This window comes from Petaurus breviceps, unplaced genomic scaffold, assembly GCF_028583685.1.
Source record: "Petaurus breviceps papuanus isolate PSGF00001 unplaced genomic scaffold, PetGlider_PUasm1.0 90779, whole genome shotgun sequence".
Lineage (NCBI taxonomy): Eukaryota > Metazoa > Chordata > Mammalia > Diprotodontia > Petauridae > Petaurus > Petaurus breviceps.
Window position 1 is genome coordinate 11969602 of NW_027187344.1, and position 26191 is coordinate 11995792.

Below are 26191 nucleotides of genomic sequence, written 5' to 3' on the forward strand. Positions count from 1 at the left end.
CCACTAATTCAAGGGCTTCTTAGTGATGGACCTCAGCCTGACACAGTGGACTTTGGTGTACAGATGAGGGAGCATCCCTGCAGACCTTTCCTAAGGTCCTGGGTCCAGTTTCAGACAGACTTTTGAGAGATATCAAGATGAAGGAGAGCCAAAGAGACAAAATGGAAATGAAGTTCCATGAAGAAAAGTTAGTCCAACTAGAGAGGAGAAGCTTGGCATCAGTTGACATGAGTTTTGATTCTGTCACAGACTCATTGTGTGGCCTTGGGCAAGTTTCTTTCTCTGGGCTTTAGTTTTCCCCTTGTAAGATGAAGGAATTAGACTAGACTTTGCTAATGTCCCTCCCAATCTTTACACTATAAAGAAATGCTGGGGGATGGCTAGGCACAGTCAATAGAGCACTTGGCCCTGGAGTCAGGAGGACCTGAGTTCAAATCTGGCCTCAGACACTTAACACTTACTAGTCGTGTGACCTTGGCCAAGTCACTTAACCCCAACTGCCCCTGGGGGGGGGAAGAAATGCAAGGTACTGTGACAAATTCACTGCTGTTGGTATAGATACTAGTGATTAGGTAGGAGAGGAGAGCAACTCATATCAATTAATTCTACTTTTTTCTCTGCAGATGTAGCACTCAAAAGTTAATAAAACTACAACTGGCTTTTTCAAATTGTATATACTCTGTAGATTGATGAGAACTGAAAGAGACAAAAAGGCATGAGGGAGCTACAAGAAAGTGAGGGATCTCCTGTTTCAGGATTCAAAGTATGTCAGCAAAGGCAAGTGACATCGTATACATATACAAATTTACTTAAGACAAGTGCATGAATATTTTTATCTTTACTGAATTTAGTGTAGTTGGTATCTGTTTCTTCAAAAACACACACAAATACAACATATTGTCTGGGTTTTCAACTTCATTTATTTTAACTCAGTATTTACTGCAAAAACACATCACATGAAATAAATGTTAAATTTCTAAAAATAAATTTGCTCAGGTTTCACAAAACCAAACAAAAGTACCATTGGTGCCTTGGATATAGTACATTTTCAATAAATATATGTTGAATGAATGGATTGATGAGTTTCATTGATACAATTCATCAATCAACTTGTGAACAGACTTAAAAAATTCATATTTAACCTGCCTATGTGAAGCAGTCAATACATTATTGCTGGTTACCAACCAGAGTACAAATATAAAAAGTTATTTAATTTTAAAATCACATTTAAAAACACAAATCAAGATCAGTTCTTTTCCCCAAGTCATTATCAAGGGATTCAATGTGACCTCTGCATGGAGACCCAAAACATTTGTTTACTCACATTTCAAACAAAAACATTTAGTCACACTATCCTTAGAATACAGTGGGTCAGGCTCTCCAAGTGACAAAACCATTACCTGAGAACAAACCAACCCTCTTTGGGAGTTAAGAATTGTTTGGTAACTGAAGCAGCAACTTAGAAAACTATCCTTGGCAGAAAAGTTTGTGCTGTTTCCAAGAGAGGGACCTTTGGGCACTCGAACAATCTGGCTCAGGGTAGTTAGAGCTGACCAAAAGGGATTTGTATACAGTAGGTGCTCAAAAAACATTCACTGAATTGGATGGAAATACACTGGTAAGCAACTGATAAGCAAAGAATCAGTCTTTAGCACACAGCTTAGGCAAACACTGGAAATGGGATCCTAATCAGTCTTTAGTAGTTTAACTATTTTTTTTCAAGTAAAACTTATATAAGGCAGAGGATCTGGAGACAAGAGACCTTAGAAATCAATTAGTCCCACCTCCTCATTTTACAGAAGAGGAAGCTGAGATGTAGAGAGGTGAGCTGATGAACCCAAGATCTCCTAGCGAACAGCGGAACCGAGCTCTGAATCCAAATCCTCTGACTCCAAACGCAGCACTCTTTTTGCTACACCAATCTTACATCTCAGTTCTAGGTCCTGCACAGACCAGTGAAGCAGGAGCTGCTGCCATCGTTACTCTAGTACTCGAGCTAGAGCTAGAGAGAGAAATTGTTGGCCTGAAAAGGCAATTTTCTTGAGGGCTAAATCAGCAAGTTTTCTTCCTTTTAATTTGTTCAGGTCTATCATGGTTGGCTCTGACTGGCTTCAGTTTTCCTGACTGAGCCTGTTCCCCTTGTTCTCCCTAACTGATCTCTCTCCTACTTCTAGGAATAAGAGGATGCCAAGTGCAAAATGGCGCCCTGACAAATGTCAGAGAGATTTCAGGTAGCCAAATGTCTTGAATGCATAGGTTTGGATTTCAAACGAGGCAGAAGGACAATCAGGCAAAATGTTTTGACATCAGTAGCATGCTCTCTCCCTCTTCTTACGTGCTATTTAGCCCCTCTTGGCCCTTACTGCAATCTACCTTGTATCTAGTTATCTTAATAGATACATGGAAGTACACCCTTAAGATAACCTTAGACAGCAGGCTCCTTGAGAACAGGGGCCATATTGTTTTTTACCTCTTGTATCCCCAGCACCTACTATAATACTTTGCGCTGAGAAGACATTGTATACGTTTGCTAAAGTTAATGAGATTATTTAAATATGGGGCTGTGTAACATGAGACAGATTACAGATAGGTTTCAGAGGTAAATAACAAAACTAGAAAATAATATTTATGAGGAAAGGCTAAGCAATCAGAATTATTTAACCTGGACAAAAGGAAATTTGGTTGTTTTACAAAGGATGGTAGTCTATTTCTCCTGTCTCCACTGAAGAGAAAACAATACAAGATGCTTAAACTGAGCAAAGAGAATTCAGGTGGCTTATTAGGAATGCTGAAAGATAGTGGTATGTGACAGAAAACAGAGAAAGAGAAAAGAGAGAACAAAGAGTATGGAATATCCTACTATTGAGGAGAATAAAGTTGTCTGATGTGATTTAAATGTGGTCTTGTCTGAAGACTGAGTCTATATTTCACAGAACAAGGAAGGTTGCTCTAAATGGGCACATAATAACCTCAACTAAAAATTGGGATTAAGGTTCACCTTCTAAGTAACTTGATTAAATTCAGCATAACTTACTTGGGGTGAAGCATATTTAGAAAACTTGGGATTAACATTTTAGTGGTATTTAAAGGTAGGAGAGTGGGAATTTGTACATGAAGTTTTTTACTCTGTGTCCACAAAAGCTTTGCTTCCTCCTTCCCAACAGAGAGGTAACAGACTCAAGGTTCAGAAAGAAACATACAAAGACATGGCCAATGTAGGAATTTTTTCCCTCTTGATTATGCATATCAACAAGACTTTTGTTTTTCCTTTCCTTTTTTCAATGGGGGAGGTGAGAAAAAGGAGGGTAGTAATAGGGTTGCCAAGAAAAAAGAGAAGAAATAATTGAAGCATTTAAAAAAAATACAAAAAAAAAGGAGAGACAAAAGGAATCAACAGCAGGAAAGCTTTGAAAATTACATTGGACGCTTAAAAGAAAAGTAAGCAATTATGTGTGAAATTTTTAGTTTTATGTATGATCCCCTTTTTTTTCTGCTCTACTTTACATAAAGAAATGCTCATTTTGCTTGGTATACATTAAGCTCAGAATTTTCAAAAAAAGAAAAGTTTAAAAAAAAAAAAAGAAAGCATATGATTCTTCTCTGCTCCTATCTTTAATTCAATTTCCCTTTTTCTACTTACTGACCTTTGCTGCCAAAGCTTCTGCATCATTTGGTTTCTGTAATCTGGTAAGAATAAGGCAACCTAATGCTATAGCTATGAATGAGAGAAGAGAGAGAAGGAGCTCTCTATAAAGATCTAGTAATCCCAGGATCCAAAGCCAACTCGGGCTGGTGAATGTTTTTATGGGAATTTCATATACAAAATGGTAGCCCCTCTCTGGAGTGGGCCCCGGAACGAGCTCTCTTTGTAGTGGGCTCAGTCTGCACAGGTTACATTTCTATTCTGTAAGTTTTGCTGCGTGGGGTAATCTAAGAAGATTAAAATCTTCTAATAAGGTAGTTAGTTGCCAGCCTATTCTCCAAATCCAGCACTCTAGTTCTTTCACTGATATTCCCTGCCATTTTATCCCCTGAGTTGGAATTCATTAGAATATTTATACTTCTTACTTCTCCTATTCCCTATCATAGTTGCCATCGACCCAGAAGACCTTACAGGAATGGGTCAGAGTCAAAGAGGAAGGGAAGAAGCAGGGACCCAAATAGCCAGGAATTATCTCCACTGAGGATAAAACACTGATTGGTACACTGAACAGAATCTGCTGGGGCCTAGACACATTTTCACCAGACTCCACTTTAGCTCTTAGGATGTTTATTTGTTCCTTCCTCATTCTGCGTAAATCTTCCTTTGGCATGAGGCTGGCCTCCAAGTCAGGATGACCTGCTTACATGTCCCACCTCTGACCCATCCTGGCTGTGTGACCCTGGGTAACTCACTTAACCTCTGGGCAGCCCTTTAAGATGGTAAGTTTCAGAGAAGGTGCTGACTGGTATCAGAAGGGGAGGCTCTCCACCTGGTCCCTATCCACCTCTCACCTATCACAAACAAAGTAGGCAAATTTTTGAGGAATAAACTTACTTCTGGATGATGAGGCAAAGAGTTTTAAAATCAAAATATGTTGAGATCAGTTTAGCTTCATAGCTGACATGCATTTCTAAACTAAATGAAATAATCTTGTTTTTGAAACAATGGACTAGTTTTAGCCTCTATGCTAACACCTGTGTATCATTTCTAAAAGTGTTCTTTATGCCCTCCTGAGTGGCATAGACACAACCCCAACAACAAAGCTTACACTGAGAGAGGAGGTTCCAGGATTTGTTTTTGCCTGAGCTTCCTAGACAAAGGAAGGTAATGGGGCATCAAAACTTGGCCACTTCCTGTATCTGCAGCCCTTTGCTGTTACTGCTCCTGAGTAAGTGAATTCCAGAGTTGAAACTTGCACAAAGTAGGGAGGAGGTGTCACAGACAGCCAAGGAAACCAAAGGGCCAGATCCATCCAGAGTGAGGGTAAAAAGGCAGGCTGGAAAAAGGAACAAGTCATTAATTTCTTCAGAAACAGGAGTAAACAATGTAGGGATGGGCACCATTTCTCCCATCAACAATCTCAGACAGTCATCCAGAACACTAGAAGACGCCATTGTGTGTCATAGCTGTTCTAGACCCTGGCCCTGAGATTAGCCCTCCACCCACCACGCCATGCTGCCTCTCATGAGACATATCGGAATGTAACACAGTACACCACAATACACTATAGTACAGTACAATGATAATAGCTAGCATTTATAGTGTCTTAAGATTTGCAATGCACTTTAAATATATTACTCCACTTAAACTTCACAACAATTCTATTACATAGGTATCATAAAGCATCATACATTCAATTCAATAAGCATTTATTAAGTAGCTACTATCATTCAAAATTTTGATGGTTGATTTTTACCAACACTCTTCTCCCTTCCTCAATTCTTTCTCTCCTCTCCATACTAGGGGGCTTCAAAATACATCTTGATACCTCCTCAAACACTGTCACTTAGTTTCTTAACCTGTTTCCCAAGACTTACTTTACCCCACTTCAGCCTCACACAGAGAAGGTCATACCCTTGATTCTGCCATCACCCCACAAATGTTCTACTTCCATGTTTATGAACTATGAAATCTCTTTATCAACTACAGTTATCCCTTCCACATCTTGACTTTCCCCATTGTGGTTTTGATATATTGTGGGTTGGCATAAGAAATTAAAAGGGAATTCTTGAGGAGTTTTGTGGAAGTTGCAAATAACACATGAAGGACAGCAGATGACACAGAAAAAAATTTAGAAATGCATAAAATACATGTATGGTATTGTATATAAATATATGCACATATTATATATGCATATATATTATATTTATCTTTGAATACCATAATTATTTAGACTTTTTCTTTGTTATAAAGGGAGGGCCAAAAATTTTATGCAGCTTTTCCAGATCACAGGGATGCTTATGTCCCTAACCCCCATGATATGGAAGGGATAACTGAAATGATAATTTTTTGTTATCCTACCTTTCCTTCTGCCTTATAACCCTTACCCTGCTCTTTGTCTTCTCTGTGACCTGTAATCCCTCTACCCCTCCATTTTTCCTCCAGCCATCACTCCTACACCACTCTCCTCCGCGCCCCATCTTGGCCCCTTGGTGAACTTTGTTCTTGTCTATGACTATGCTCTTGTTCCTTGCTCTCTCATGCCTTGCCAAACCCAGCCTTGCACTACTTCTACTATCTGTTGCCATTGTTCCTACTCTCATGCTGAATGAAGCTGGAAAAAAAATCACTACAAATTTATCATCTCAACCTGGCCCTCACTGCAGCAAGACAACCTTGTTTTTCCTCCCTAATCAAGTCACTCCACAATAGCTCTTCCAAACCTTTTTATCCCTCCCCTTCCCCTCCCCTCTCTGTTTAGAACTTTGCATCATATTTCACTGAAAAAATTGGGGTCATCTACCAGAAGCTCCCTCTTCTTCCCTGCTCATCTCATAATTCAGATACCTTCTGCCACTATCTCCTCTTTTATCCATCTCCCATCATAAGGCGGCAAAGCCAACCACTTTACATGCACAAATGATTCCATTCCATCCTATCATCTCCAGAAGATCACCCACTCTATCTCTACCACTCTCTCACTAATCCTCAATCTCTCCCTGTTGCCTACAAATAAGGTCCATGTTTTCCTCATCCTCTAAAAACTCTCATTTGATTTGCCCTTCCCTGATAGATATCACCTTATCTCTCTTCTCCTTTTCATGGTTAAATTCCCTGAGAAGGCCATCTACAATTGGTGCCTCCACTTCTTTTCCTCTCATTTTCTTTTTAACACCTGGAAATCTGACTTCTGGCCTCACCACTTGACTGAGAATGCTTTCTCCAGTTATGAATGATCTCTTAAATGCTAAATCCAATGGTCTTTATTCGATCTTTATCCTTCTTGATCTCTCTGTAGCCTCCGACACTGTCAGTCCCCTCTTCTCCTTGATACTCTTCTCTCTGGCACTATGGGCATTATGACACTATTCTATCATGGTTCTTTTCCTACCAGTCCAACTGCTCCTTCTCAGCATCTTTTGCTGGATCATCATCAAGACGTGCCTGTTAAATCTTGGCTGCTTCCAGGGGCTCTGTCCCGTGGCCTCCTCTCTTCTTTTGCTCTTATTTCACTTAGTAATCTCATCAGCTCCCACAGATTCAATTATCATCTCCAGGCAGATGGTTTTCAGATCTATCTGCTCAGTCTTCACCTATCTCTTTACCTCCAATCTTGCATGTTCAACTGCCTACTGAACATCTTGGACTGGATGCTCCATAGAAACACTCCACATGTCCAAAACTAAAATCACGAGCTTTCCCCAAAAACCTTCTCTTCTCACTTCCCCAATATGGTGAAGAACACCACCTTCCTCCTAGTCACTCAGGCTCATGACCTTGGTGTTAGTCACCCTCACCTTCTCACTCTTTTATATTCCATAGCCGATCTATTGGCAGGATCTTTGGATTCTACAGTTACATTTCTAGTACATGTATATCTCTCCTTCAACACTGCTGTGACCCAGGTGCAGGTTCTCATCACTGCAGCAGCCTTCTGGTTCATCTTGCCTCAGGACTCGCCCCCTCTCAGCAATCAGTGACCATCCTCCACTCTGCCTTCTGGCTCCCTTCAAGTCTCAGATAAAATTTTTACAGGGAGGCTTTTTGGGTTTCTTAATGGTAGTGCCTTCTCTCTGAGATTGGCTGTATCCTGGCATATCTTGCTCATATGTCGGTGTTTGCATGTGGTCTCCCCTAATCAGACTGTGAGCTCCTTCGAGACAGGAGCTCTTTTTGTTTTTCTTCTTATCCCAGAACTTAGCTCATTGCCTGATGCCTAGTAAATGCTGATGGAGTTGGCTTCACTACTGGTGTTAGGGCTTTTGTGCTAGATCCTGAGGAAAGAAGGGAAAAAACCAAACCAAACCAAAAAATGGTGCCTACACTTAAAGGGGTTTGTATTCTACTCAGACACAGGACATACAGATGAACAAATACAAACTAATTTGATAAGGGAAAGAGCCCTAACAATTGGAGGAATCAAGAAAGACTTCAGTGAGGGAGTAGTGTCTGAGTTGAGCCTTGAAGGAAGCTAAGGAGTCTCAGAGGCAGCGGGGTGGAAGTGGCATCATAAGGGTTGGGGCCAGGCCGTACAGAGACATTTTTACAAACTGAGAAACTCAGAGAGAACTTGGGTTCTTATACTGGCTCTAACAATGACTGTGATCTTGAATAAATCGTTTTATTTCATTGAGCCTCAATGTCCTCCTTTTACCCCTAAGGTTCCTTCTAGCTCTAATAGTTTGTGATTTGGAATAAAAGAGGTTAAATCAAATACTAAAGCCATATTTACTAAGGACACATGGCATAAACTGCCAACTGTGGGGAAACTAAGAGGACTTTCAATGACTGTCTTTGAAAGAGAGCATGGAGTGAATTCTGCTTTTCTAGAAGCTCACATAATGAGACAAGGGGAGGGTTCTGGTCCTCAAATGTCTTCTTCCTGGAGGCCTGTTCCAATTGGCTAAGATATAGTCACTTAAAGTTCATTTAATCCAGTTTTGTGGATAAATCCCAAAATTTTTACCAGTCTTCTCTATGGATTATTTGAACAAATAATCACTACGAAATGAACTCAAAATGGACAAATTTACCCTCACACTCATAGTCCACAGGTGCTAATGTAGCCCTTATTTACCTTAAAAACTAAAGCATGAAGAAGGGCTTTTAAAATACTATATACAAAAGACTGCCCTTCAGTTGGTGACTGGATTGTTGCTGTTCACAGTGTTTCTGGCTGACTACAACTCTACCTTCATGCCCTTAAATCTTTGCTCCAAAAGAGTTAAGTTGACTCCTACTTCTGCAAAACAAGTATTCTGGATGATTTATGTATAAAAAAATTGGATTTGAAGTTTTGTAGTTATTTAGATATCTAAGTAGAATCTAAATAACTGTATGTACTTGGCATACAGGACAGAGTGTGCTAACCCTTATTAATCTAGGTAGCTATGTTCCCTGAAATGTTTTTCTCTCTGGCTTCTTGGTTCTCTTGTGCAATGAAGTATTAATGATTCTACTGGAATCTGAAAACCCAAGCTGTTGTCATGAAGGGGAGGGTACGTCTGAGAGACCTTCTAGAACTGGGGTTCATATTTTGTAGGATTACAAAAAAACCCTCATATTTGCCACATTTGCATGAATCCTCCTGACTGTTATTTTGAGTGTTACATTTTACATGTGGGTAGAAGAGATGACTTACAGATGTAAAAGCCATTTAAAATGTAAAGGCTATCTGGCTCAACAGTGACAACACCCTCTAACTGCTTCTACTAAAGGGTAGGGAGAGAATGGTCCCAGGATCTGGTGTAACCCAATAACCACTTGGAAGTTAGGCAGGCACCAAGGCCACTACATACATTAAACCAGTTTAAGGAGAATTCTTAAAAGCAGCAATCATTACCATGATGGTGCTTTTGGAGAAATGGATAGCAGATCTCTCACCTCCAGTATCTTTGTTCCAAATCTTCACCTTGCTGTCATATGAAGAGGTGGCAATTGCTGGTATCAGAGATAACTCATTCGGCAAGAAGACACAAGATGTCACTGTTTGGAAATGTCCTTTGTATTCACATACTTTACCTTTAGTCTGTCTTAGGTCCCACAACTGTAACATAGTGACACAAAGGTTAAAAAGGAACCACCATACACATTTTCCTCTAGTCTCTTAACTGTTTTATTTCTCAGGACATCCACCCAGTCACCCATCAATTATCCATCCACTGAGTAATATTTATTGAGCATCTACCATGTGCAAGGCACTGACCATTCAGGAATATTGTAGAAGGAATCTGCATTCTGTAGGTTAGCTGATGTGAATACTTCAAACTCTTATTATTATGACAGACTGTTGCCAAACAGATAGCCACTGCCTAGGGCGAGCATGAAGTGGCCCTGATGTCCAGAGAAACCCTCCAGCTGGTATATACTGGGTCTCTCTGGGGTGCGTTAGGTGTCTTATGGTAAGAGGTCCTTGCTATAAGCATACGAGATGAAGAACAGGCATATTGGCTTTGTCTTCTAGTCACCATGCAGATGATGTACATGTACAACCTCCAGAATAAGGGAGGCAATAGGCCCCACTGTCCCCTGTCTTAGACTGGGTGGAGGAAGAGGAGCACTAACAAGCTGAAGCACGTTCAGAGCAGTGAAAGGTTTAGGAACCACATCCTCCGAGAACTGGCTGAGTGAACTAGGAATGTTTAGTGTGCAGAAAGGGCGTAAGGAGCCATGTGTCCAATATCTGAAGGGCTGCCATGTGGCAAGAATTACCTTCTTTTCTGATATAATCTCTTACCGTTGCTTCACAGCCTTCCCCTCCAAAGCCACTGCTACAGGAGACGCAGTTATATCCATCTGGACTGACGTCACAGTAGGTCTGAATATGCTGCTTTACTGGAAATTTATGAGCTACTTCCAGCCTCCGGCTGTCCCAAATTCTGAAATGAATTGGGTTGGAAATGAAGTGTATTAAACATACACAATATGCCTACTTTAGATAGTCTAATGCAAAATATTTGGTTCTCTGCTGCCCAGGACCAAAACAGAATGGAATGTCTGTCCTGTGTTGTCTAGGAGACAATGCTCCCTGAAATGTGTCTGTCCACAAGGCTCTAAGAAATGACATCAGTTGCTGACATTTTGGAATATTCTATTCAAAGATTCAATTGACAAGATTTTAAATAAAGTGACTTATTTTTTCCAAGTAATTTGGGGCTGGTGACCCAACTCTAATCATACTATGAGATGTGTTTTGTATGTGATAAGGAAATTGCTCTAATGGAGCTGGACATTATTCTAGAAATTAGATACAGAAGATTTACAGATATTCCTCAATTTACACATGGGGTCAATTCATAGGATTATTTTCTTACATGGTTTCCAGCACTTCCTATGTGGAGTTATAATCTAGAGTTCTTGTCATTATAAGAAAGAATATAGACCTTCCCTTAATTCCATTAATTATAATTCTGCTTCTGCTCTACACTTAAAAAAGCAACACCTCCCCCACTCCATCTCTTCCCCAATCTATTTCAGTGTTGATAGTCTCTGCACCAAAAGGGAAAGGAAAAAGAATAAGCATTTATTAAACACATACTATGTGCCAGGCAGTGCTAAATGACTTACAAATATCTTGATCCTCACAACAACCCTGAGAAGTAGGTGCTAATATTATCCCTATTTTACATTTGAAGAAACTGAGGCAGGTGGAGGTTAAGTGACTTGCCTCAAATGTCTGAGGCCAGATTTGAACTCAGGTCTTCCTGAGTCCAGGCCCAGCACTCTATCCACTGTACCACCTAGCTGCCAAAACAGGGAGAGACTAGTAGCTAAAAAGAGAGCTTCAGTTAGGGGTTAAGTGCACAACCACAGAGACATATCAGTCAGCTAAATGGAGACATGAGAAGAGACCAGGCAAGAACAGCTGGTGACTGGAGGTGGGGAAGACCAACTCGAAACAAACATGGCGGATATGGCGGCAGCAGATTTAGTTAGGACTACAGGGGTTCTCCTAGAGAGAGCTGTACATGGTACCAGATATAGTCTCTCTGACTTCCACATGGGTAATTCCAAGGAGGCAGAAGGAATGAAGCTAACAGTAAAGGCCAAGAATCAAGTCATGTAAGCATGTACCCAGATGTCCTACAAGGTGAGCTCCACGGATCCCTACTCCATCAGCAAGCCCACCTGATGCTTTTATCTTCGGAGGTCTGGAGAAGAAGTGGTTCTCCAGGAATCCAGCAAAGATGAGTCACCTAAAAGAATGAACTTTTTAAAAACTTCGACATCAATCCCACCAAACAAGGTACTTCCTAATCTCTCCATAGCTTCCAGCAAACCATTACTCCACAGAAAATATATTTGCCCCTCTTCCCAAACATCTAAGAGCTAGCAAATGTGCTTTTAAGGGGCTTTGTACAATTTCACACTTACACGTCTCATTTTTAAGTCATTATCAGCAATAAACATTTATCAAGCATCTCCTATGTAATAACTTCATTTGTTTCTCTCTGTGTCACCCTCTCCCCTACACAATTAATTTCAGAATTTGGGAAAGAGACTGAAAGTAACACAAACATCTCAAGACACTATGTCAGCCATTAAAATAAAATTTTCTGATTACTTTGTAAAAACACACCAACCAACAATGTAGACATTTATGTAGTCTCTGCCATTTATAGGACTGTAACAATGTTCTACCACCTATCTAACAAGCCTCTTTCCCAGTCTTCAAATCCTTTCATATCATGTTTTGGGGAACAATCAGAGGTCATACAAGAAATGATTATTGATCACGATCTGATGATTCTGTTAGCAAAATCCCCATTTCTCTTCTGTCAGTTATTCTCCTCTCTGGCTCCCCCCCCCCCAGTTCTGGGGGTATTTTACTCTCCTCTCCTTGGTTTGGTTCATATTTAAGCCCATCTCATGACCTATGTTATCAAGGCCTCTTTTGTTATGGGTAGTCCTTAATGCAAACAAATGGAGTCCCTAAAGCTCATGCCCAGATGAGTGGAAGGAGAGTCTGAAAGGCCAAATGAGTGATCCATGTCCAAACCCGCTGCATCTCTGAGGACTCCCTATTGTGGCACTGGTGAAAAGGGAAGTCATAATTCTGTCCTTTCTCATTACTGATGTGGCCCCCTGCTGGTTTGGGCTTATCATAGTTTTCAAAATTAACACAGTTCTTCCTACAAAGGAGAGAACAAAGGGCAAGTGCATTTTCTGTCACAACTTGGTATCTATAATCAGAAAATGAAGAACCTATCCATTCAAATAAAAGCAGAACTACTTCCTTTGGATAGTCTTTTGTGTACAACAGATTCATAAAGTCAGGAAGGATAAAATCTTTTAAAGCTAATGCATTACTATATTAAATGAGAATGTATATAGTGTTTTGTAAGCCTTGAAATGCCACATAAATGTCGTTATCATTATTATGCAGAATCATGGAAACATAATTCTTAGAGTTAGAAGGGACCTTAAGAGATTTTTGTTTTCAGTCCTTTTCATTTGATGAAAGGAAAATAGGCCCAGAGAGATGAAGCTATTTGATTAATATCACACAGCTAGTTAGTAGCAGAACTGGGACTAAGCCATGGACATCTACTGACTTCCCATCCAGTATGTCCCTTTGCCCCTACATCATACTGCCTACTACAGACATCTATGTTTTTACCCAGTTCTTACCAGGTTTCTTGAAATGGTAGCTTTCTGAAGACATTCTCCAGTCTTTATATCCCACATGCAGAGAGTATTGTCCCGAGAACCAGTACATATCTGTGAAGAATCTATAAATGGTTTTAAGAAGGGAGTCTATGAGGTTATGATTTTAAATGGGCTTTAGGAAAGTACACTTATAGGAAAAGCTTTGCAGGTTAGAAACAAGTTTGTTGTAGGCTTCACCTGGACTCACAGCTAATCCAGTAACAACCATATCATGGCCCAGAAACTGTTGTACTGGTTGCGAATTTCCATTCAACTCCCATAGTATTGCTGTCTTGTCACGGGATGCACTGAAAAATTGGTTTGATCCAAAAACACAGGCAACCTGTTCAGAAAACACAGCAAAAGATCCATAGTTTTATGTCCAGGATAGAATGAATTTCAAAGAGAGGAAAGATACATGCACAATTCTCTTATTAAAAGTACCATGTTAAGAACTTTTCCCACAAAAAAATCTTTCCCAATATCCTACATTGTAGCAAGGTGGTGATCCTTGGTTCTTGAAGTTCATGCAAGCGGAATTAGCTCTAGCAGGTTCTACAAAACTGGAAAGGTTTTTAATGTAATTCCTAGTGATCACATGCTGTCCAAGGACTACCCTAAATATGGAAAAACTCATTACAAAAAATCTGGTCACTGGGTGATGAATGCTTTGATTATGGCAACCCAGGAAACAAAGAGAAACACAAAAAGACCCTCAATCCTCTATTGGCCCCTTCTACCTTTGCAGTGATGGTGGCAGAGGGTATTAAGGATGGCAGTTTTTAGATCATCTATAAACATGAATGTCACTGATAGACCTCTTGGTTTACAACAAGTGGGCTGATAAGCTTTTGGAGGAACCAATACTACAATACTTTGACGGATGTGTGGGTCCCTGAGGTCCTCTTCCTTCTACTGATAAAGCTGACAACTCACCCATGCCTTTTAATCTTGTATAAGCTTTATCCATGTCCTCCACATATACTCAAGTTATCTACCTCATCTGCTGGAGGCCTTCCTCTAGATTATGTGTGGTAGGGTTGTAGTTGTAAATGGAGTTGATGTGATACAAGTAATTGCTCCCTGGAACTGTGAGAGAAGCATTAGGATTTTTCCCTGATGCTGGATTCATAGTAGAAACAAAAATTGACAGATCCAGGACTGGAAATGAGAGGGTATCCACATGGTTCCATCTTAATATCGGATTTTTAACATTTCATGGGTTCTGACACAGCATTCATGTTGGCCATCTGTTATTACCCACTTTTGTTACATCACTGAAGCAATAAACCAATGTATATTTACTAAGCACTAAGTAAATATACTCAATGTATATTTACTAAGCATATAGTAATATGCCAGGTACTGAGTGAGGCTCTGGAAACACAAAAACAAAAAAAGGAAACATTCTTCACCCTTGGGGCCCTCACATTCTATCAGAGGAAATAATATGGACACATATAAGGAGACATAAAGTATTTGTAAGGTAAATACAAAACAATGTTTTTGGGGAAAGCAGTAACTGATCTCAGGGAATCAGGAAAGGCTTTGTGAAAGAGGTGGCACCTGATTGGAAGAAAATTAAGGAATCTAGGAGGAAGAGATGAGGAGGGATTACCTTCCAGGAATGGGAGACAGCCTATGGAGGATCATGGAAATGGAATATGCTGTGTCAGCAACAATAAGGAGGCCAATGTGGCTGGAACATAGAGGAAGGGGAAAGGAGTAAAGGCATAGGAACAAAACTGAGTCACGAGGGAAAGATCACTGTTTTTCTTCCTCTTGCTTAGTGGTACTGCTGCCCTAAAATACATATATACAGCTGGTAAAAAGCTGTCTTACATCTAAAGTAGGGAAAGATACCAAGCGAATGAGAAAAATCTTGGATTCTACCATTACTTCCCAAAATGACGGGGAAAATATCAGTAACTATTATTCCATTAAGCTTACTTTCCTCAATTAAAAAAAATCTTGATATATATACATGTATCTAGTGTATTTTTGCTGGAAAAAGTAATATGGAAACAGGAGAGCTTTTGCAGATAACTGTCAACCAAATCTTCAGTCACACAACTAACTGAAAAATACAGAGAATACAAGATTTCACTGTGTTGATTACTGATTACAAAAAAGCATTAAATATGATGTAGCAAAACATAGCCTTAAAGATTTTCCTCTAAATTTCCCAGCCATTAAAACCATATAAGATTTCTGATTGATGCAAATATAGAGATAACTTTGTCCAACAATCCTCTGATTATCAATATCAAGCAAAGCATAAAACAGGGACATATATGCTTCCCAAAATCATATATAATTATGTAAAAGCAAAATATTAGAGGGATTCCCTACAGATGGTGGAACTCTCCAAATGTGCTTATTGTCAGCTGAAATTGAGCTGGCTGCATCAAATCCCAGAGCACCACTGAGCTTACATTTAATGAGATTCATAATCATTCAAAAGAGATGACCCTAGTAATTCATACAAAACCCCCTAAATGTATATTTCTTAGGTTATGGCTGAAGTTGGATAAGCAGTCCATTAAGTTAGTTCATCAGTACATATATCTTGGATAGGCACTACAGTTGCATAATGAGCTAGGCACAGAACTGAAGGGAGGAAGAGAGAGAGCTGGATTGTATTTTGTTTTCAGTGTTCTGAAGCTATTTCTTGAAACAAAAGCCAATCTTCTTGATGCCAATATATTTCTTTTGATGCTATACAGTTACGAATAATTTAAAACAACAATTAATATGAAATTAAAATTGCAAGTAGAAAAAGGTTACTATGACTGCAGCATATTGCCAACTATGAATTATACCTAAGAACTGGCATGCAATATATCATTAAGGAAATGTTTTTTTATTAGAAAAGATGGTATGATGGTCATGAATGAAAGATAACAGTCAAAAATAGAATTCATTAGCAGAGATGAATAACAGAGATATAGCAATGCCCATGAAATTTTTTTTTAATTCTAGAAGAAGGTCTTCAGCTATCTAGGTAGATACTTATGGCAGATTTATTGGGGGGTGGGGCTGGGAGACATAAGCAAGGATTGTACAACACATAGTTGTTGATATTTGTGTCAACAGAATATCTACAATGAGGATCCCTCAAACTCTTGAGGTATAAACTGGGAACTTGTGAAAGATCACTGGGTGTCAGGATCAGTTTCATTCCCTATTTCCATACCACTGTGCCATTCCTCCCTATCTCTCTGCCTACTGAGACCCTACCTATCCATCAAGACTCATCTGAAATCCTACCTCCTTGGTGAAATTCTTCCTGACCCATGAAGGCCCAGAGAGTTCTCCCACTTTGAGCACCTGGAGCACTGATTTTCTGCTCTATGCTATTCATTTGGCCGTTTATCATATACTGCCTTAAGACACCTCTTGCATTACTGTTGTATTTTTAAAATTCATTAGTTTAATTTAACTTTTCTTGTCTATAAATTCTATTTCTTTAACTAGGCAGCAGTCTCTCTTCTTATCTTTTGCTGTTCTTATATCCCTCACAACACATAACAAGTCCCTTGTACGTAACATGTATTCAATTTATTCTCTGTTGACCACATAAATAATGCAGTTTGAGTCGGAAGAATTTTCTCTGTACTCTGATTTGGGAAAGGGTTGGCTCTGTTCTCTCTTACCCATCACCTGAGCTACTGGGAGGACAAGCAAAAGTCAGATACTTTATACTTAAGCAAAAATAATGGGATTAGTATGTTCTTCTGTTCCTGTAGTAGGGACTCACAATATCAATGCCTCTAGTATTTTTTTTTATGATTAGAAAACTTAGTTAATCAGGGGGAAGGGAGAAGGGAATAAGAACTCATTAAGTGCCAACTATATGTCTGGCATTGTGTTAAGTGCTTTAGAAATATTATCCCATTTAATCCTCACAACAGCACGTGTGTATGTGTGTGTGTGTGTCAATTTCACAGCTGAGGAAACTGAAGCAGACAGAGGTTAAGTGACTTGTCCTGGGTTACACAGCTAGTGTCTGAGGGTGGGTTTGACCTCAGGTTCTCCTGACTCCAGGTCTAGCACTTTATCTACTGTACAACTTAGCTGCCAAAAAATGTCAGTAAGTGTTTATTAAGTGCCTATGATATACCGGGGACTGTTCTAGGCAATGGAGATATAAAGATAAAAAGTAAACAGTCCCTGTTCTCAAGGAGCTTATACTCTATGGGGGAAACAACATATACTGATAAGGATAGGGATAGGATTTAGATAGAGATATAGACACATGTGTGAAGTATATGTAAAATAAATAAATACAAGTTAATTTGGAGAGGGAGGTACTACCAGCTAAAGGAATCAAGAAAGGTTTCTTGTAGAAGGTGGTGCTTCAGCTAAGTTTAGATGGAAGCTGGGTGTTCTAAAAGGGGGAGATAAAAAGAAGTCTGTGTTCAGAAGGCATGGGGGAGAGCCAGTTGTAAGGGCCTGGAGATGAAAGATGGTGGGCAATGGAACAGAAATAGTAAGATAGCATTTTGACTGGGCTGTGAAGGAGTCATATATATTAAGCATTGGAAAGCTCGGATGGAGCCAGGTTGTAAAGAGCTTTAAATGATAAACAGGAGAGTTTATAGTTAATCCTACAAGTAATATGGAACCACTAATTATGTGGTACTAACTAATCATTTATTAATTTGGGTTTCTTTCCCCAGAGGTTGGACAAACTCCCTATACAATGATAAATCATCACCACTCACCTGGGTTGTTTTAATAGCTAACTGGTCTCTCTTCTCTAATACATTCTCCACACAGCTGCCAAACTGATATTCATAAAACATCTGACCACATATTATCACTCTGCTATTTGAAAATCTTCATTTGGCTCCTAATTAATTGCCTTTAGCATAAAATGCAAAAATCCTCAGGCTGGTGTTTTTAAAGCCCTTTACAGGATGGCTCCTGCCTATCTCTCCAGTCTGACTCACATCACTACCCTTCACACACTCAGCCCTCCTGCAATGGGCCTGCCAGCTTTTTGCTCTATACAACATTTCATCTTCTGTCTCTTCCTTCACATTTGTGCCCCTGCCAGGGGATTCTTCATATGTCTGGAATGCACTTCCTTCCCCCTTCCCTCCCTCCCTCCTCACCTGGGCTTTCTTCCACATACAGCTGAAATCCAACTTCCTTTTCTGATCTCCCCCAGTGGTTAGTAACCTCTCCATCCTAAAAATGGCTTTCTGTTTTTTTGTATAAAGTTCACTTCTCTGTGTACACAGGTTACCCCCACCCCCTTTGAACACCTGGAGAGTAGATATATTTTGGTTTTGCCTCTGTATCCTCAGAGCCCAGGTAAGGTAGTACCTTGTACATAGCAGGTACTTTTAAATGCTTGTTGAATTAAATTGAATATACCTTGGTGATTTCCCGTTCATGTCCTTTGAACTGTTTCATTATATCTCCAGATCTCCAATTGTAGGCCACAACCATCTGTGGAGAGAGTGGTTAGAGCCAGTTACCTTCATCACAATCTCTTGATTCAAATCAATACTAAAGTACTACACCTACTGTTCACAGGCCTCTAGTCCCTGTCCTTACATCACTTCCTTTTTAGTGTCCTTCATCCTCATCTCTCTACACTGAATGGTTTCAGTATTCTCTTGGTACATCACATCACCCTGACTGATTCCATTTAATTCACTTCACTGTCCTCTCATCACCTTGATGACCTCCTATCCATCTCTTCTCCTCTCCATAGAGGTTAAGCTCAAATCTAAAGGTCTAATAAAGTACACTCAAAAGACAGTTTGTAGAAGTTAAAGTTTAATGCACTGGTCTTCAAAAAAAAGGTCATCCATATGTTTTGTTTTTATATCCTGGTCTATTACAAATATATCTTCCTGCCTGAAATTGAATCTTCTTTGAAGCAAATGAAAAGTTAAGCAAAAACAAACTAATATAGCGACCATGTCTACTGATGTATACAACATTCTGAATCCTGCAGTCCTTCACCCCTCTGCCATGTATAAGTACATTTCATTATCAGTTCTCCAGGACTGAGACTGAGTATTATAATTACTAGAGTATGGCTTCATTTTATTATTCTTTTCATTACTTTTATTATTAGGTGGTACAGTAAGTACCCATACTGGAGTCAGACCTATCTTCCTGACTTCAAATCTGACCTCAGATAATTACTAGCTGTGTGACCCAGGGCCAGTCATTTAACCCTGCTTGCCTCAGTTTCTTCATCTGTAAAATAAGCTAGAGAAAGAAATGGTAAACCATTCCAGTATCTTTGCCAAGAAAATCACATTTACATACTATGATTTGTTTGCTGTTGTTCAGTCATTTCACTCTTCATGATTCCATTTGGGTTTTTCTTGTGGTCAGGTTTGAAATCAGGAAGACCCATCTTCCTGACTCCAGGCTTGGTGCTCTCTCTACTTTACCACCTGTAGCTGCCCATGGACATAGCTGAACAATTTGTTTGGTCGTTCCCTAGTTGATGGACACCCCCTTTGTGTTCACTTCTTTGTGGACACAAAAAATGCTTCAATGCATATTTTGGTAAATATTTGACCTTTCAATTTTTGTCCTTCTTAGGGCATATGCTCAGAAGGTCAAAATGTATAAACAATTTAGTTACTTTTCTTGAAAAACATGAATGGCTTTACACAATAATTGTCTATTGGACTTTTAAGAAAAAGTAAAAATAAGCTGCTAAGGATGACTGTCCTCCATTGTTAAGAATATCAGTCAATCAGGGGTGGCCAGGTGGCTCAGTGAGTAAGAGCACTGGCCCCAGTGTTGGGATAACCTGGGGATTGAATCTGGGCTGATACTTAGCACCACACCCAGAAATAACTGGCCGTGTAACCTTGAGCAAGCTACTTAACCCCGATTGTTTTAAAAAAAAAATAAAAGAATATCAGTCAATCATATATACTAATATACTACAATGGGGAGTGGCAGGTTAGGTCTTTATTAATAGAGTAGCTATGTGCACTAGAAAATATAAAAAATAGGGGCAGCTAGGTGGTTGCAGTGGATAGAGCACAGGCCCTGCCCTGGAGTCAGGAAGACCTGGTTCAAATCTGGCCTCAGACACACACTTAGTTGTATGACCCTGGGCAAGTCACTTAACCCCAACTGCCTCCAAAAAAAAAGAAAATATAAAAAAAAATAGGAAATGAAGCAGTCACATGCAAAAACATGGGATGGGGGGGCGGTTCTAGAAGAAGATGTGAACATGCTTCCCAAAGAGGGAGATGAAGCTACGGTACAGGACAAGCTGAACAATCTAGTTTAGGTAATCAATGGTTCCTAAATCTATAACAGCAGATTGTAGTTAACTCTCAAATTTTCAATTCTAATTTTCAGATTATTAACTACATATAATCAAATCTGTTCTCTCAGAGTCACTCTAATCATTCCACTCACCCATATTACAATTGGTGCTGTCATCCTTACCTTATCTTTTCCTCCTGAAACACAAATGTCTGAATTCAGAGCAGTAACTGAGTTGACAGCATCAGTGTGAGCTTCTTTGTACTCTTGAACCACTTTAGTAGAACCATTCTCCTCCACGTGTCCTTCAGTTCTGGTAGAGAGGGGATTCAAATCAAAGGGTGAAAATTTCAAGAGGGTAGAGGCAGAAGCCACTGTGACTAGGAGAGTAGCACAGGGAAAGGAATAATCTGAGGTGAAATGGGGATGTCGGGCCAACCTAAGCAGGACTGAAGCACAGGAAATGCTGGGGGCAGACACTAAAAGGCTTGCTAGGAACTGGGAGTTGTTATTCCTCTGTAAATGATCAGATAAACTGGATACAGACAGGTAAATAGGTCTTGTTAATGCTCAAGCAATTTTTCACAAAGCTTTACAGGTCCTCCTGACTTAGTAACAGGTACTAGTTTTGTCAGACTTTCAGGACATATCCAACCCAATAGGAACACATCAACTTATTCTTCAAGGGATGGTAATTCAGCCTCACTGGTCACCCTCTCTAAGCTGTTTTGTTTAGTGGAAGGGTGACATAGTGGCCTGTGATATGGCTCTGGGCTGGAAAGCTTGGGGAGTCCTAGGTTAGAGCAAAATTGCTGTACCTGTATTTGTAGGTGTTATGTTTGATTTTGCTCTGGAGCTTGCCCATGGTTCAAAGCACTCAGTCAATACCTTCGCCAATGCTGCCTGCCAGTGCCGGCACATCTGAGCTGGCATTCCTGAGGATCTGTAGAACTTATGGCACCTGGACATTACAACAACAAGAATTCTACCACTGATAAAGAAGCAGGGGCAGATGGTCAAAAGGCTGGGCATCTGTGTTAGTAATTAAGGGATGTTGTCCCTTTTGATTTTCTTTCCATGCCAATGAATGAATGAAGCAACGAACCAATAAATATTTAAGCACCTTCTATGTGCCAAGAGATAAAAGGACAAAGAATGAAACAATAAAATCAGTTCTGCTATAATGACTGTTTAAAAATGCAAATTTGTTCCACTGTGACTGATATATTGAGGGAACATTTGGAGTATAATGCTAATTTCAAATCTGCTTCTGCTCAATTTCTTCCAGGGAGAAAGAGTGAGAATGCAGAAAACTACATCATTTCACAATAACTCACAAGTAGTAACCTTTCCAAAGTCGACTTCTAGAAGTAAACTTGAGGTTTCTGTCAAGAAACAGTGCCATATTTATTGTACTTCTGGTGCAGCAAGAGCTGTGGGTGGAGAAGGGCTGGTCCATACCAGTCTTACACCCTTCTGTCATGGCCTTAGGCAGAAGCTCAGAGTTTCTGCCCTCCCAACTACTTCCTTATATATTGCTGAGAAGGGTGGAGGGAGGTGAGAGGGAGGTCAGGCAGCAGCCCACGGAAGTGGCCACTGTGGTAGTATTTGTGCTCATCTTAACCATTTGACAAACAAAACTGGGCTACTACTTTTTATTAGGTTCCTATTTTCTTTTTTAATGTGTCACTCACCAAGTTTTTGAGCATTTTGCCCCAAACCTATTTTCCCTGTGTTTTTTATTGAGATATTTTGCATAATGTGGTGCTTTTTTTTTGTCCAATTATAGTGAAACTGATCGTACCTGTTCTCAATGAGTTTATATTCGATTGGTGGAGACAGTAAGTATATATAAAATACATATATTGCATAATTATAAAGTGAATAAATACAAATATATACAAAGTAGTTAAATGCAAGGTAATTTGTGAGGAAGGACACTAGCAGGAACAGGATGAGTTTCATGAAGAAGATTGTGTCTTGAAGGAAGAAAGGGCCTCTATGAGGAGGTGGCAAGAGGGGAGTGTGTCTTAGCTATGTGGAACAGCCAATGCAAATGCATAGATATGGGAGATGGGAGTGTCATATTTGAGGAACAGAGAAAAGGTCAGTTTGGCTGGAGAGCAGAGTAATGTACAGAGAAGCTAGAAAGATAGCTTGCGGTCAGGCTGCATGGGGCTTTAACAGCTAAACAGAAGAGTTTATATTTTATCCTAGAGATAATAGTTGATTGACATGGTTATATTTGTACGTAAGTCAAATTATTTTATAATTTAATTTATATAAATTTAATTTATATATTTAAATAAATAATTTATAATTATTTAAATTAAATTGTGTAGAGTAGTGGAGAGTGTGGAGTAGTAAAAGTCTTAAGGCAAAAGACCCAAACAGAAGGCTGCTGTAATAATTTAGAGTCTAGATTCTAGATGAGATGTGGATGAAGGCCTGAACTAAAGGAGTAACTACATGAGTACAGAAAAGGGATCAGATGTGAGAGATGTTGTGAGGGTAGAAATAAGATTTGGTGGCATTGTATATATGGGTTGAAAGAGAATGAGAAGTAGAGGATATGGTAGAGATTATGAACCTGAGAGACTGGAAGGATGGCGATGCCTTCAACGGAAATCGGGAAGTTTGGAACAGGAGAGATATGGGGGGGGGGGGGTGATGATGAGTACAATTTTGGACGTGCTGAGTTTGAGTTATGTTCAGGACATCTAGTCTGAAATGTCCAATATGCGATTGATGATGTAAGACTGAGGCTAGGAAAAAACTGGGAGCCATCTACATAGCTGGTAGTTAAATTCATGGAAACTGATGAGGCTACTAAGAGACAGAGTACAGAAAGCGAAGAGAGCCTATGCCATAACCCTGGGAACACTCACAGATGAGAGTATGTGGTATGGACAATGAGGTGGCAAAGGAGACTGAGAAGGAACCATCAGACAGTAGGAGGAGGACCAGGAAAGTCGTGTCATGAAGACCCAGAAAAGAGAATATCTGTGAGGACAGAATGGTCAACAGTATTAAATGAAGATGAAGGATGAGGACTGAGAAACTGGTAACTTTGGAGGCAGGAGCTCTAGTTGAAGAAGTCAGACACCGGATTGCAGAGTTGTTAACAGCTGAGTGAGAGGAGAAATAGAAACAATGAGTGTCAATTGCTTTTTCAAGGTGTTTGGTTGAGAAATAAAGGATGAGAGCTTCAGGTGTAGTGAAGGTTTTTTAAGGGTAGCAAAGGCTTAGGTAACATGTTTGAAGACAGAAGAAATGAACCTGTAGAATGGGAAGTGGCTGAAGATTTCAAAGAAAAGAAGAGGAAGATGACTGAGGATGTAGATGTAATCTAGAGAAGATGGAAGGAGAGGGGGATAAAAAACCAGATATCTGATTTCTAGGAAGCTAGGAGAACTAAACAGATAGGGAAATCGCCCTCCCCCTCCTCTCCTAAGGGATTTAGTCGATATAGATAAATAAGAAGGAATTTCTGCTTTGAGAATGTGTCTACTTATTTCTTCTAGGAAGAACTGTTTCTAGAGATATACCTCAACTGTGGCAAGAGAGCACTCTGCATGTAGCAGGTACTGCTTAAATATCTGCTTAAGTAGACAAGATGTCTGGCCTCCTAATCTACCAAATTATTCCTTTTCCTAAGACTATGACAAAGAGAAAACCAAAGTGGCATTGTTTTTTTCTAGATCTGGCACTGTAATTGCACTGGTTTCAGTATGAAATAATTTGATTGGGTTCTTAACTCTTCAAGTGACAACAACTTATTTGTAAAAAGCATCTTGTTTGAATTTGTTTTCCTTGACTGTATAGTTTGTAATGAATTTTGTTTGTCTTTTTGTTGTTTTTTTTAATGGGGGGGGGGGAGAGGCAGGAGGAAGAAAATGCATTTGTAGGGCTTTACAATAAAAAGATAACTTTTAAAATTACTCACCCCAAATCCTACCAGATCTGTGTGGTAAATGGATATATCTGAATATATCCAAAGCTGGTTCTGGGAGAAATGATTCAGGTAGCCCCTTGCTAGTCACTGCAATTAGTAATAATATACTTAGTTATTCTCTCTTATTGGCCATATAATTCCATAGTAAAAAGATTTATAAAGTAATCTTTCTTTTCAAAAGAAAGAACATTTAAAATTTTGAGATTAATTTCTCAAATTAATTTTTGTTTTTTTCCGACAACTGGAAAAAATTACAGCAGTACAAAAATTCTTAGGAACAAATGACGCACAGAAACCTTAGAGGTAATTTATAGTTCATCCTCCTCATAAATGTATCAAGGTAAACTTAGATTCCTCTAACATGCTGTTATTTCATCTGTTCATCAAATAATCTGTTCCTTTGGAGTCCCAGATTTTTAGTTCTGTGATGGCAATTTCACCCGTTTAAAACTACACACACACAAATACACACACATCAATATGCATAACTCACTGAATAATGGAATGTCAGAGCTAGAAAGGACCTTAGTGACCATCTAGTCTTCTCATTTTACATATGGGGAAACTGAGACCTACAAAAGGGACGTGATTTCCCAATGTCACACGCCAGTAATAAAGGCACGATGAGGTCCCTAGGGGTGACTAACGGAGGGAAAAGCAAAGAGGGAGCCAGGGAAGGAGAAAAGGTATCAGCTTTACTCCTAGAGGACCCCCCAGATTAGGGGCCAGGAAACCCAACAAACGCGGGGGAGGGGTGTAGGCAGAAAGACGATGGTCATTGGCTCATAGAGATTCAAGCTGGAAGATGGGGATTTCACGGTTATCTAATCTTTTAGGATTATGATCTGAGTCTGGAAGGGTTTTTGACAGTCACGGGGGCCAATCCTTTCATTCGAGGAAGAAGAAGCTGGGGAACAGGGCAGTTAAGCTCAAGAGCCCACAGGTGGCACTGATTTGAACCCAGGTCCTCCGAGTTCAGAGCCGCGGCCCCCGGCACCATCCAGCTAGGGAAGCGAGAGGCCGCGGAGGGGAAACCTCGGTGGCCGCCCCTCCGCTGGGGGGCTCCAGCCTGGCCTTGGGGGAGGGGGGAAAGTCTCGTGGGGGCTCTTTCCCGCCCTCACCTCCACTAAGGAACTTGGTATCCTAACGAAGCAGGCTCTTCTCTCTAGTCCTCCCGGCACGTTCCCCACCATTTTCATGCCCACTCCATACGCACTATTAGGGTGAGTGAAAAGACCTGGGGTCTGCAACCTCCAGTCTCCATGCGCGCAGGAATCCGTTCTTCAGGCCGCCCCTTAGCAACGAGGCGCCCGTCGCTAGGGCGGCTGTGTGCCCGTGAAATGAGTCCGGGCGGCAGCGCGGGAGGGAACCGAACAGGGTTCCGCCAATCGAGAGGCCCCGCCCCCGCCCTGCCAGCCTTCTCCCAGGGCGGGGCTGTCCCCGCCTCCTCTCCCTCCCCTTCCCCGCTTCTACCCCGCCCCCCCGCCCCTCCCCCCCGCTCCCCCCGAGTTTTCTACGCCTCCACTGCGTAGTCCTCAGCCTGACCCTGGCCCGAGGGGGTCCTAATACTCTCGCTGACTGGGAACTTATGGAAGCTCACTGTCCTGCAGGACAAGTGACTTAGCCCAGCCTGGAAAGGTACCAGGCCGCTGTCCCTTCCACCCGCTCGCAGCCCAGGGTTCGAA

The 26191-nt window shown here is 40.4% G+C and overlaps 1 protein-coding gene across 6 annotated transcripts; it reads right to left on the reverse strand.

Annotated features, from left to right (window-relative positions):
- Window positions 1-897: 897 nt before the first annotated feature.
- On the reverse strand, window positions 898-25861 carry WDR31 (WD repeat domain 31). 6 transcript variants are annotated; one of them, XM_069069581.1, is made up of 11 exons: window positions 25744-25861; window positions 24498-24593; window positions 21370-21512; window positions 20735-20864; window positions 18677-18751; window positions 13490-13634; window positions 13274-13374; window positions 11771-11838; window positions 10380-10521; window positions 9527-9689; window positions 898-4979 (listed from the first exon to the last, which is right to left on the reverse strand). In XM_069069581.1, exons 3-11 carry the CDS (start codon window positions 21414-21416, stop codon window positions 4819-4821), a joined length of 1032 nt encoding a protein of 343 aa, XP_068925682.1. In that variant the 5' UTR covers window positions 21417-21512; window positions 24498-24593; window positions 25744-25861; the 3' UTR covers window positions 898-4818. The 6 variants fall into 6 exon arrangements, with proteins under 6 accessions (XP_068925682.1, XP_068925680.1, XP_068925679.1 ...); XM_069069579.1 differs by having other exon boundaries at window positions 25723-25861; XM_069069578.1 differs by having other exon boundaries at window positions 25628-25861.
- Window positions 25862-26191: the final 330 nt, after the last annotated feature.